The following is a 14,362-nucleotide window of genomic DNA, read 5'->3' on the forward strand; positions in this document are numbered from 1 at the left end:
ACTGTAGTCTGGAAATGGGACGTTTTTTAAAGTTTTTTTACATCTGACCTGGTGCCAATTTTTGTTTTACACCTCTGCTGCTTAGCGGACAGTGTGGTGTTGTAGAGGAGGTCTCCCCGGATGCGTGCATATGTCACACTAGTCGAAACATAGCAGGGATTTTTCTCCAGCGTCCACTTTAGTCCACTGTAGTCAGGAAATGGGACGATTTTTAAAGTTTTTTTACATCTGACCTGGTGCCAATTTTTGTTTTACACCTCTGCTGCTTAGCGGACAGTGTGGTGTTGTAGAGGAGGTCTCCCCGGACGCGTGCGTATGTCACACTAGTCGAAACATAGCAGGGATTTTTGTCCAGCGTCCACTTTAGTCCACTGTAGTCTGGAAATGGGACGTTTTTTTATGTTTTTTGACCTGTGACCTGGTGCCAATTTTTGTTTTACACCTCTGCTGCTTAGCGGACAGTGTGGTGTTGTAGAGGAGGTCTCCCCGGACGCGTGCGTATGTCACACTAGTCGAAACATAGCAGGGATTTTTGTCCAGCGTCCACTTTAGTCCACTGTAGTCTGGAAATGGGAAGTTTTTTTATGTTTTTTGACCTGTGACCTGGTGCCAATTTTTGTTTTACCCCTCTGCTGCTTAGCGGACAGTGTGGTGTTGTAGAGGAGGTCTCCCCGGACGCGTGCGTATGTCACACTAGTCGAAACATAGCAGGGATTTTTGTCCAGCGTCCACTTTAGTCCACTGTAGTCTGGAAATGGGATTTTTTTTTGACATTTTTTGACCTGTGACCTGGTGCCAATTTTTGTTTTACACCTCTGCTGCTTAGCGGACAGTGTGGTGTTGTAGAGGAGGTCTCCCCGGACGCGTGCGTATGTCACACTAGTCGAAACATAGCAGGGATTTTTGTCCAGCGTCCACTTTATAAAGTCCATGCTCTCCAGTGAATAGCATTTATCCATTTAGATAACTTTTTAATTACTTATCTTTACACAGAAACATTACTTATTACTTATTTTTACACAGAAACATAATGTGTGTCCTATAGCATCGTTTAAATGCTTAATTTATAGTTTTAATGTGCAAATTAAACTTTTTTTCAATACTCTAGAGGGTACTCTTATTTTGAAGAGATCGTCCACCGGAAGTCTTATATTTGCTCACTTAGATTTGCCAAAAGAACAGTGCTATCGTTTCACAGAAACGAAACTTAACTACACTACAGTCAACACACACTTATTGGTGTGTAAAGCCAAGAGGAACTTCACAGAAAGAGAAGATTAGTAGATTGTGCAATTAACAGGTAATGCAGAATTCCTTTATTTGTATTCTAATCTCAGATGTCATGTAATAGCTAACTACTGTAATTCTTCAGATTAAGCTACTATACAGTGTCAAGTCCTGCAATTGGACTTGTTAAGCCCGAGCACTACACCATAAAGGAATTATTCTTTGCACAAAATAACAAATTAATTTGCGATCCGGAGTTGTGCAACTTTGCACACACATATCAATACATTTGGCCAGTCAGTCTGAGCTTTATTGCTTTTAATGGCATGTATGTGAGGGGAGAGTAGGACGCCGGAAGAACAAAACAGCATGTAGCATGTAATGGCTGAACGGAGGGGAGAGAGATGAGTCTGGAAGAAAACAAGAACACAGGCCTAAAATTAAATGTTATTTGGCACAAAAGAGATGATGTGCATGCATATGAATAGGCTATTCATTGTCTGTTGTATAGCCTATGTGGCGACTCTGGCGAGGTTAAAACGTATAATATAATGAATGTAGCCGACTACGCCACCTGGAGGCTGTGGAGCCCAGGACTCCACTTAAAATCACAGACATTAAAACACAGGTTCTTTTACCAGGGTTGAGCAGAGTGAAACAAGACAGGGTCAAGGGTGCAATAAACAGATTTATTGCCATCAAAATAATTAAACATAAAATGGTACTGTATCAGGTTAAGGGAGTAAGACAATGTTCATTCCATTCTTTCTCCTGGGGTAGGGATCAGTCCATATAGTCCATATAGCAGCCTTCCGTCTTTAGTTCTTCTGGGGGGGTCCTTAAGTGTCAAACAAACAACTCACATCAGTTGGTTTTGTCTATTATGGACTATTTGGTCCCTCAGTCACAAGCACAGCACACAAAACAATAAGAACTTAAATAATAAAAGTTACAATATAAAAACATGCACAAAAGACCAGGCCAATAAAAGATTCCAAACACAGTGAATTACTTAATTGTCCCAAAAGGCAGTGGCTGACAAACTAAAGATACAACTATAACTAAAATCGTGGCTTAAAAACAATAGTGCACATGCTGTCAAGTTCAACTTCAAGGCTATAGAGGGGTACTTAGCTTTGAAGAGGGGCTAGTCGAAACTTGGCCCCTCTGCTGCGTTGAATCGGCATCCCCTCTTTCACCGTCTGCCACCTCTCGCTGGGTCCACTCACTCCAGCGCCTCCACAGACGGGTCCTGCCACGGGCGGACAGGGCACACCCCACCTGGTGCCAAGCAACCATTGCCCCGGCTAGGGTGTCCCTGTCCTCGGTGCCCCGACACTGGCCCCCGTTCATGGTCGCAAGTGAAGATAGACAGGAAAGAGGGAGAGAGAGAAGGGGAGAGACACGCAGCAAAGGTCGTCATGAACGGGACTCGAACACGCGACACGCTGTCAGGCCAAATCCTATAGGTGGCATGCGCCTGGACCACTTGGCCAGCGGGCGCCCCAAGACTGTGTTTCTAAATGGTTTCATGTAACAACTAAACAGGTCTGCTACCAGGGCCGACCATTTCCGAGGCTATTTGTGTGGGTTACGATCCCTGTGTCTGCATGTCTTGATGTCACAACACCATTTGCCATCAGTGCACACAATATTTTGTTTTTATATTGTTACAGTATGTTTTGTGTGTTACTTACTTACTTACTTACTTAAGTCAAGAACACTTTTTTGCACTGTGCAAAACCAACTGTCTCGTTGTGATAAAGTGATAATGAAACTGCTTGTGTGTGCGCTCTAGACTGTGCTGTGTGTGTGTGTGTGTGTGTGTGTGTGTGTGTGCGTGTGTGTGTGTCACGTGACTGCAGAGCGGAGCCTGCAGAGCGGACCATGCTCAGACATGCCCACAATGGTACAGGCTGGGTGAAATTCACTGCGCAAAAATAATATAAAAATATAAATATAAATATATAAAAAATTATATAATAGCACGTTAGTCCGAGCCTAGCCTTGGGCCCGTTGGTCAAGTACAGAAACGGCCCCAGTTCAGCCCGTTTTGGCGGGCCAGCTTGAGCCAGCCTGGTCGGGACGTCGAGTCCCGGCGGGCTTGCAGGGCTCTACTCCTAAGCCACCGCCACCCAATACTACTGCATTACTAGGCTACTCATACTCATGACAAACAATCACTCATCGTGTTGTTGTCCCAGGGCTATTAGGGTATAGTTAACAAAAGTACTTTTAAGTATAGCCTATACTTATTGCCTTACTTATACTAGTATCACTTAAGATAGTCCTTGTTCAGCATGTTTGTTTTTTTAGCTCAGCTGTTGTTTAAACTAATGCAGTTAACAGCACTGTCACACCAAGATGGCTGATGATGATATGCCATTTTGGCGGGTGTTTTCCAACTAAAATCAACTTAATTCATGTGAGGTAGTAATCTGGTTACGTTTTACAACTTTTCCTAGTGTGTGGGGGGGGGACTCGCCTGCCAAAGTTTCGGACAGCTGATAAAAACATTGCAAATGAAAAATCTACCTGCAATCTACCAAACATTTTTATGATTCCAGAAATCTTTCCCCAAGATCAGAATCTCCAACACCCAGCTGAAAAGTCTGTGAAGAGTGTCTGGTCAATGGAAACTAGTCCTGCTCCAAGTGGGACAGGTAAAAACCCGCATTAAAGAACATACACTTGAATATTCCAATACTTTGCATGTTCAGGGTGGGGGGACTGCGGGGGATAGCGTGTACCTCCACATGCGTTACGCCCCCCTAGTGAGACCCTTCACTGTCAGGCGGTGAAAAGAAGATGGTGGCTTGACGGCCCGGGTATCAGAGGAGACCCAAGGCTATCTTCACCCTCCCAATGACTTGGGGTTAGCAGAGATAGAGTAGCCTACTCTGAATTGGTTTAGTTATTAAATTGGGACATGAAAGGGAGAAAATATATATATATATTTTTTTGTCTGGGAGATGCATGTGTTGCTCAACACATTGTCTTTTCAGTATTTGCCTGCCCCTGAGATCTCTGAGATTTATGTTATTGAAACATTTCAATAAAAAGATTTTGAAAAGAAAAGAAGGAATATACTAAACATCCATAATTATTATTATTATTATTATTATTACATTTATTTCAATGATTTTTCAGGAGAACTTGGAAAATAAAATGGATGGAGATAGCAGCCAGTACAAGCGTAAGGTAAGTTAACTGTATTTGGCATCACAATACCTTCAGCTCTCTATCATGTCAAGACTATCTCTCCACCCCACATATTACATATTTACAGGTACCATAAATCATCATCATAAATCAAGGTTCAAGGTTGTACTTTGTTAAATCTTGTGTACAGGTACATAAGAGTAAAGCTTAGTTTTGTTTGGCTTCCTTCAGACAATGCAGCAGCATAGATAACATCAAACAGCAAACACAGCAAACAAAGAGTGCAAAATAGAGCAAATCAAGTTTTCTTTTCTTCATATATACCCAATCATATACAGTATATAGGAAGAAAAGCGGATCCAGATCTTCAAATAGTAAAATCAACAGGGACTTTAATAATGTAGGCTGTTGCTTGGATTAACACTCGGCAAGCAGTCAGCCTGACAGATTTTGAGATTTTTAAGTTGATTATCTTTTCTCATGAAGCTCTCCCCAAATGTTTCCTAATATTCAAATCAATTCAATTCATATTTTTCCATCTGAAACATTTTCTAAATATGCAATTATCCCGGACGTTATTGTCGGCTAAATTGACCGCTCTCACCCATTCTCCCCATGGCAGAAGGTCTTGGGATCATTTGCATTTTACTGTCAGCTTGAAACCTGGCAAAGCGAACTCTCCCATCTAAATAAAAATGACTGTATCATAGTTATAAACAAGTAAAACGCACAAACGAGGGAAGCGAACGCAGCTCGTAAATTGCAATAACAACAATTAGAATAAATTACATACTTTCTTTTAATGTTTTTATAAAAAGTTTTTTTATTTCTTTTTTTTTCTTGTGTGTGCGTGCGCGTGCGTGAACAGATTGACCTGCTTTCCTCCTTATATCCATCTCTCCACCGCATCATCCTCCTGGCTTCACATACCCCATCAATTTCCTCAAAAACTCTACCGTAGGCATTCAGTGTGCAAGCCACTGATCACCCCTTTCTTCCTTGTGTTTGCTCCCAGTTGGGAACACTTTACAGGCGTTTCGAATTCATCACCCCACTCGCGGAACCTCAGAACCTTTTTCATTTGCTGCTTTGTCTTAAACTCTGTAATTGCCATTCCACTGTGTGTTACCCTAACTGAACTGATTTGAGCCAGTCGTCGCCCAGCTCATACTATTTGTCATGTGCTGTGTGAAACACACTCTCACTGAACTGGCTAGGCCCTAGCCACTAGGGCAAGACAGGAGGGCCAAGAAGAACAGTACACAAAAGTCACAATTTACAATTTTACAATTTAGACATTTAGCAGACGCTCTTGATCCAGAGCGACTTACAATAAGCAACAAAACAAAAACCATGGCAATACATCACATACATAAAAAGTAGTTATCATGAAACATGTGTAAGCTAAGGGCATAACCGTGGAATATCTATTTAATGAAACTATACCTATAAACTATACATACTATACTATACATATATGCTATAAATTGCTATGACTACATAAAAAGCAAGTCTGTATAAGTCTGTATAAAATGCTATCTAAGTCTACATAAAGTTCTATCTAAGGGGCTAGGGTAAGTGCTACGGGCCATGATGGAGTCTGAAGAGGTGGGTTTTCAGACTACGGCGGAAGATTGGGAGTGAGGCTGCAGTTCTGATTGTAATGGGAAGTGCATTCCATAGTTTTGGAGCCAGAAGGGAGAAGAGTTTGGGACGTGTGGAGCGTTGTCCCAGCGTTTTAGTGAAGGTACTTCCAGCTTCCCCGCGTTGGCTGATCTGAGTGCGTGGGAGGGTTTGTAGGGTTCGATCATACTTGCAAGATATGTGGGAGCCATACCTTTGGTTGCTTTGAATGCCAGCATCAGAGTTTTGTATTCTGTGCGGGCAGCGACCGGGAGCCAATGGAGGTAGCGGAGAAGGGGGTTAGTTTTGCACAAAAAACACTCCTTGGGAGGAAAACAGCCATAGCCGTCATGGCTCATTTGTGATGAGGTCAGCACATTTGGAATTCAGAATCATGAAAACCCCCTAGTTTCATATGTCACATGCTACTTAAAGAATGATGAAATTTTGACCTTTTTTGCCTTATATAGGCCATGGACACAGAAAAAGAATCTATCTTCAAAATTCTGGAGGAGCTGGGAAAAAAAGACTTCAAGAAGTTCAAGTGGTATCTTGAACATGAAAATGTTGAAGGTCTCGAGCCACTCAAAAAGATGGACCTGGAAAAAGCTGACAACAGGATGCACACCACAGATTTGATCGTGCAGACCTACACCATTAATGCTGCTCAGATCGTGAAGAACGTTCTGAAGAAGATCGACAGAAATGATCTGCTGGAGAAGCATTCAATGATGAATGAAGTGCAGCCTTTGCTGCAGTCTGCTACAGAGGCTGTCCAACGTGCATTGATAGAAAGTAACTATATGTGCATACATACATATACAAGTACTGAACTTACATAATATTTTGAGGTAGGTCTCAAAATGCTATTTGAAAATAGCCGATGTACTAGCTCGTTGAGCTGCTATTTTCATTCACATGAGTACATGAGTACTTTCTGCGTTTGGTACATTTTAATACCAATACTTTTGTGCTTTACTCAAGTTCATTTATTTCTACATTGCAGTATTGATACTTTTACTTAAGTAAAAAAAATCACACCCGTGTGAAGTGAGGGGCGCTCTTATCATACATCATCATACATCACTCAGCCAATCAAATCATCACATTCCGTGCCACAAACACGGCTACAAACACAAACATGTGCTCAAACACACCTACACATAAAGCTGTGCATAGGAGGGGCTGAGTACTTTTTCCATCACTGTCCACATGTGTGTTCTAAGGTAGTGGGATGTCACTACAGATACCCAAGTAGTTATATGAAGACACCTGTGAGACGGTTGAGTCATGAATGACCACATATGGTCAACATTTTAGATGACTAAAATGTGAGTAAAATGTTTTATTTTACTCAAAAGACTATTACTAAAACTAAATAGAATTTGCTGCCAAAATCAACACTACTTCCTGTTACCAGGAACATGTGTCATTTGATTCTGCCAGGGTCATACTGGTGTGCATTTGAACTCCTTTGTGAGGCTAGAGAAAGGCAGGTGAAATAGCCCCTGAACATAAAGGGCTATATGGTTCTTAGCCATCAAGGAATCTCTAACAACTTTCTCACATGAGAACTAATCATCATCATCTCCATCTTCTCAACTCTTGTGAGCGTGATGTCATACATTTGTGTGTTAGTGGCTACATAAAGTGAGGCAGTAACCTGAACTGCAGGCACCAGATCTTCAGCTTGACATGCATACTGCATACTGACTAGTCAATGACCTACAGACCTTGACATGCAGTATAGACTAGTCAATGACCTACAGACCTTGACATGCAGTATAGACTAGTCAATGACCTACAGACCTTTCAGAGAGTTCATGTGCCTGGTCAGAGTCCGTACCATCATCGCAGACCTTTGATCTGCTTTTCTGTCACTGTCGAGATTTGTTAGATGAAGAAACCATGTTCAATCAGTTTGCCTTTGACAAAAGAGATGCTCATTGATTTGGATGGCTTGGATTTTATAAATCTCTAATTCATAAATAGAGGCCTACAGTGATTTGAATACATGTATTTTGATTGATGCTACTCTGCTGCTACTAAAATGTATTTACATTTACTCTCTCTCTCTCTCCTAGCAGATGTCAGTGATGTTGGAGAGTCGTCAGGTAGCAGTCTCCTCACAGCATCCTCACAGCCTCCACAGGAAGGTAAACATTCATTTATTAGTAGATTAAAACAAATCAAGCTAGATTTAGAAAACACAGGGCATGCTATCAAGGTCAAATAAGTGCCTTAAAGGGACTGACAGGGGCGTCCTCCTCCCTGAGCCAAGCTTGCACCTGACCGCATACTTATTGATGGAAGACTTGAGCACTGTGAGTAGATCAGGTTTTATTTAGGTGATGGTTATCTCTGGTGGAAATGCAAGCTGCTGGTCCACGTCCCCCAGCATTTGCCATGTACCTGGCCTTTGTTAGAAGCAACTGTTTGTACCGAACAAACACAATTAGCCCTTTCGTCACCTCATAGCTGTCAATGTTATTTTGCATGGCTGTGTTGTTGAACACATATACACAGCTTAACTTGCAGCGGCAAATGAGGCATCTACCTTTCTCTATGTCTATGGTTCTACTCCTTTCCAGAGTTGCCATCCTTGTGAGAGGCTCACTTTGCAATCCAGTGCAGTTGGTGTTGAACAAAGGGGGCATGATTGATCTTTGCCCAATTAGCATCACAGATTCCTAGCTAGCTTTCAGGTTGTGTTAGTATGCTATGCAATGTACACGAGCTGAAATATAAACACATATCTTGGATTTATTATTTAAAAGGATCCCTGGCTAATGAGACAAATATGCCTTAAAACATTATACTTGCCCTCTATAACTAAAATAAAAAATAAAAACACCTTCAATATTTTATTTCTTTCATAAATAGAGAATCTGTCACTCAATAGGAACTGCTCCTGTTGCAAGTTGATGATGTTCAGTTCAGTTTATTTATTTTGGTCATTAAAAACAAATTAATACAGTGCCTGCTTTGTTTTTTTTTGCAAAAGAAACATTGACCAAAAAGGTGTAGGCTGAAGCCTAAGCTTATTGTGCCTACCCTTCTAACATATAAATGGCTTTCATAGGTGCAAAAAGCAAAAAGCAAAAAAAAAAAAAAAAAACAACTCAACAAAAGAATAAAAAGAAAAACAAAGAAAGACAGGACGTGGCAGCGGGGGCAGTGTCTTGAGGATTTGATGAGGGCCCAGGTAGGGCTGGGCCTTCATTTTTGGGCCTGTTGAGAACTCTAGTTTTGCGGGCTGCCGGGCACGGCTGCACTAATAACTTTGGGGCGGGCCCGTCTAGAGTTTGAATGGACAGGTATCAGTCAAACGAGAGACATCATAGGAAGGACGGGTGGGGTGGGATCAACATATGGAATGTCAGACTAGGTCAGCTCCATATATGGAGATATAAGTATTTGAGGTTTGAGGTCAGATGTAGAGTTGCTGGCCGGCTCCATATATGCAGATATAGGTGATGATCCAGGCTTCTCATGTATGGCTATCCAGGGTTTGATGAGGTCAGTGTGATGGAGACGGCTATATATGGAGCGTGTCACAAGGCGTGAGGGACTGACGGGCATATATGGTGGCTTGGCATGTCACGAGGCGCGAGGGACTGATACCATATAATATGGAGCCGGCCAGCAACTCTACATATGACCTCAAACCTCAAAACCTTAGATCTACATATATAGAGCTGACCTGTTCTGACATTCCATATGTTGATCCTTCTCCACCCGTCCTTCCTCTTCGATGTCTCCCTTTTGACTGATACCTGTCCATTTAAACTCTAGACGGGCCTGCCCCAAAGTTATTAGTGCAGGCGCACTCGGCAGCCGGGGAAAACTAGAGTTTTCATTCGGGGTGCATACTTAGTTTAGACTAGTCATTGGTTAGACATGGGTTAAGGTTAGGTTTAGGTGTGCTGCCCCGTGGGAGGTTAGGGTTAGGGTGAGGGTTTGAGATAGGTTGTAGTTGTAGGACTAATGACTGGTCTAACCAATGACTAGTCTAAACCAACTACTGTCAGAAGGCCCTAAAATTAAGGCCCGGCCCTACCTGGGCCCTCATCAAACCCTGTACACTCAAGACACTGCCCCCGCTGCCACCCTTCTATCTCCATATATGGAGCTGACCTGTTCTGACATTCCATATGTTAATCTGACCTCATCAAACCCTGTACACTCAAGACACGCTCCATTATGGCCAGACCTCATCAAACCTTGTACACTCAAGACACTGCCCCCTTAGATCTCTATATATGGAGCTGACCTGTTCTGACATTCCATATGTTGATCTGACCTCATCAAACCCTGTACACTCAAGACACGCTCCATATATGGCCAATACAGAATTCATTCCATATGTTGATCTGACCCCTCATGCCAAAGCGCCAGCGCTCGCCCAGCTGTCTGCCGTCACCCAGACGGATGCGTGCATTGTTGTTGCTTCTTGCCCTCAGGGCGTCTGAATGGTACATTAGTTATTTTGAATAGTGGTGGCCATTGTCAACCATTTCTATAATTAAAGGCATCATGTGTCACTTCTGCCCTGTGCAACTTGTTTACAAAGCCTAAAAGGTCAACAGAATTGTTTTTTGTTGTTCTTTTCGTTCCTATGTGCAATGTCAAAAACACATTCAGTTATTAATCACAAACTAAAATATAATGTTTCCGCCCTGTTAGAGATATTGACACTGGTGATCAGCATGTAACATTATATGTGTGTGTGTGTGTGTGTGTGTGTGTGTGTGTGTGTGTGTGTGTGTGTGTGTGTGTGTGTGTGTGTGTGTGTGTGTGTGTGTGTGTGTGTGTGTGTGGAACTTTGCTTCACTAGATGGTACCAAACAGAAGACTTTGATGGACAAAATAGAACCAGTGACCCCCTGGAACCCACTCAAGGAGCCCGGGGTGTCCCCAGACCGCACATTGAGAACCACTGCTGTAGGCCTACTGTATTTATTACATAATTGCCTGATTGCAGTTATTTGAGCTAATCTGAATTATTTTACATAATTGTATAATTGTTTGGATCCATCTGTATAAAAACTGGATGAAATGATGGCCAGTGGTCGCACTATTTCCATGTCCTTGTCCACAATCTTGTAACCATTTTCAACCTGGCCTTCCTATTTTTAGCACATCGGAAGAAAAACATGTAGACTATGTCCAGAAACGTTCAAATATCTTCCAACAATTGCCATCGCGTCGCAAGTTATGCATCCGTCTGTGTGTGTGTGTGTGTGTGTGTGTGTGTGTGTGTGTGTGTGTGTGTGTGTGTGTGTGTGTGTGTGTGTGTGTGTGTGTACTTTCAGATGCAGAATAACAAGTGTCCTATAGCATCCAAGCTACTGTTCATGAGGATGATGACAGACACCCAGTTCAAACATTTTAAAACTTCTCTGATCGAGTGTGACTGCGTCGACTGCGACCACGCCCTGAGACTGCTGGACCCCACTGATGGTAATACCTCCAAATCACTGCTCCCCACCCTGGGGTCCGAGGGAGGTGGCCAAGGATCACATGGGGCGTAGGATTGTGGGGGGATTGTTGAAGCCTTGTTGTCTATTGGTACCAACATTTTAAACATGTTGAACACACCAAAATCATAAATTGTTTTCATCCAATTTGAACATGGAATCCCTATTTTAGGCTCATGCAAGGAAGTTTTGATGGTGGTCATTGTGAGATTGGTGCTCACCATCAATTGTTCCACTTTACACAGCTAATTAATAAAGAAATTAATACATTGACACAAAACTTAACAACAAACAACAAAACATACATTTGAATTAGATTCCATTACTTATGTTAATAAAAGTAGTCCAATAGATTATCCCAGTTGCATCCAGTGTAAAACAGTCGGCACAGTGTATGTATACATTTCCGGTACGGCATTGTCTATGTCTCGCCTCAAATATTTATAGCCTACTCTGCACTGTACTGTTTAGCAGTAAATTACATTGGTTTTTTTATTACATTGCCACAGCCATGTTAAATACGTCCAAAACCACAGATTGATATGAGCCAGGTTGTGTTCAGTGGTCCGTTATTGATTTCAGCAAAAGCACAAATAGCCGATCTACAATGAGCCATGTTTTTTTTTACTTTTTCTTTTTATACCTGTATATACTTTTGACACTTTTGACATGCCCAAAATAGAGATGCCAGGTTGAAAGTGGATGAAAGCAAGTTATGATTTAAAAAGTCAGACAAGCTCCAAACAAGATCTCACACCCTTTTATGATCTTTGGAATAATATTATTTGAAATAATCGTGCTTTTAACCCTAGAACACTAAACATATTTTGTGTTACACCATCACTAAAACACGGGTATATTTTACCCAATATAAAATATTCCATAAAAAATATTTCTCATCAAAATATATTGCAGTACAGCAATACATGGCAACTTGTGGTACTCTTCTTTAATATTTCATCATGACTTTTCACAAACAAAATAGATTTCATGGGCAAAAATATAATCGTCCGGGTGTTCTAGGGTGTCATATTGTCCAGCCTTATATCTCCTGTACTTCCCACTTTAAGTAGCAGTTCTTGTCCAGTATTCTTCTGCCTACACATTATGTCATGTCCTATTTGGTGATTCCATTTAAAGATTTCACAAGATCGTGGTGGTTGTTGCAATTACCTACACTACAATACTTCACCATATGTTGCGCTATGACGAAAAACAAAACATAAAATGTAACAATGTGTAAGTTCCCAAATGCAATTCCAATAGTAAGCTGTGTTGTTTGACCCTTGGCGAAGGAATGGCGGATTCGGTCAAGCCCCGAAATACCCGTAGGTGTGTCTCAAAGAATACTGGAGATGTGTAATTAATTTAGTTTGGGTCTGTTACAGTAGCTAGTTTGTTAATGTGTGGCTCTCAGTTGCCATTGACATCAAGGAGAAATCATGTGAAACATGTCACATGCACCAATCTATTTGTACTGTATGTCGGTAGGGCTTAATTAATGCTGGCTCCTGGCCATGCCTACTGCACTTTTTGATTGATTGATTGATTGATTGATGTTTTAATGACAAAAATGCACATGTCCATATGTCTTCTTAGAATCCCTCCCACCAATAGGAGAAGAGGAGGGAGGTGAGAAGACGTCAGTGACCATTCAGTACCGGGACGAGAGTGATGATGAAGATGCAGGCACTACAGGTTGCACAAGTAATTGATTTAATTGATTATTAAAATAATATCGTTCTAAGCTAAAACAAATTGTGATCATTCAAATTCAAGTTCCCAATGATGAACCAAGGGGACCGGATATAGAGGGTATGCGCGTGACATCATCATCATCATACTAATACCCAGAAGTTAGGCGGGAACACCTACTCGGTGACAAATAACTACTTTCTGGACATGACAGCCCATACATCCAAACAGAAAAGTCTGATTGCATTAAACAACATTAAACTCACTTTGCCACTCGATTTGCCACTCACTTTATGCACGAGAATCGGTGCGGCAGGGGCGGTATTGCAGTCGCACTATTGTGACGAAAAGAGAGTTGAGCCAGAAGGCAAAGCTCTCTGTCTACCGAGCAATCTTCGTTCCTACTCTCACCTATGGTCATGAAGTGTGGGTCATGACCGAAAGAATAAGGTTGTGAATACAAGCGGCCGAAATGAGTTTTCTCCGACGGGTGGCTGGCATCTCCCTTAGAGATAGGGTGAGAAGTTCAATCACGTGGGAGAGACTCGGAGTAGAGCCGCTGCTCCTTCGCCTGGAAAGGAGCCAGCTTAGGTGGTCCAGGTATCTTGTTAGGATGCCTCTCGGGCAGGTCCTCGGTGCACGTCCCACTGGGAGGAAACCCTGGGGCAGACCAAGGCGCAGATGGAGGGATTACAGTACATCGACTCACTGGCCTTGGAACGTCTCGGGATCCCCCAGGAGGAAGTCACTAATGTTGCTCTGGAGAGGGAAGTCTGGAGCTCTCTGGTAGAGCCCCTGCGACCCAACTACGGATAAGCGGTTGAAGATAGATGGATGGATGGATTTATGCACATGCATACTCTCTATAGAAAGAAATGGGCTTAATTTACTGTCTGTAGAAACCAATGGCGTTGGTCCACTTTGTCCATTTTGGGTCCTATCGCGCGCGCTCATGCTCCACCTCCCCGACAGTGCGGGGGAGGTGGGCCTGTGGTGCTCACGGCTGGGCCGGCTTGCCCGGCTAGTTTACGCATGATTCATGATAACTACTTTTTATATATGTGATGTATGCCATGCTTTTTGTTATTGCTTAATGTAAGTCTCTCTGGATTAAGAGCGTCTGCTAAATGCCTAAATTGTAAATTGTAAATTGTGTGTGTGTGTGTGTGTGTGTG

General features: G+C 42.2%; 1 protein-coding gene and 2 long non-coding RNA genes across 3 annotated transcripts in view; all 3 read left to right on the forward strand.

Annotated features, from left to right (window-relative positions):
- Window positions 1-1,195: 1,195 nt before the first annotated feature.
- On the forward strand, window positions 1,196-4,429 carry LOC306937772. The gene is made up of 3 exons (XR_013791652.1): window positions 1,196-1,300; window positions 3,795-3,890; window positions 4,378-4,429. It is a non-coding gene; the product is annotated as an uncharacterized lncRNA (long non-coding RNA).
- A 3,648-nt stretch (window positions 4,430-8,077) lies between these two features.
- LOC306937706 lies at window positions 8,078-13,190 on the forward strand. Its single transcript, XR_013791642.1, has 4 exons — window positions 8,078-8,168; window positions 10,850-10,956; window positions 11,328-11,475; window positions 13,092-13,190. It is a non-coding gene; the product is annotated as an uncharacterized lncRNA (long non-coding RNA).
- A 610-nt stretch (window positions 13,191-13,800) lies between these two features.
- LOC306937111 (antiviral innate immune response receptor RIG-I-like) overlaps window positions 13,801-14,362 on the forward strand; it is a gene marked incomplete at its 5' end in the record, with an annotated part of 30,731 nt that continues 30,169 nt past the window's right edge. Inside the window, one exon of the mRNA XM_079520778.1 lies at window positions 13,801-13,822. Within this exon, the coding sequence (XP_079376904.1) occupies window positions 13,801-13,822 (22 nt within the window). The remainder of the gene's footprint in view (window positions 13,823-14,362) is intronic.

Source organism: Electrona antarctica (assembly GCF_951216825.1).
Source record: "Electrona antarctica genome assembly, chromosome: 14".
Lineage (NCBI taxonomy): Eukaryota > Metazoa > Chordata > Actinopteri > Myctophiformes > Myctophidae > Electrona > Electrona antarctica.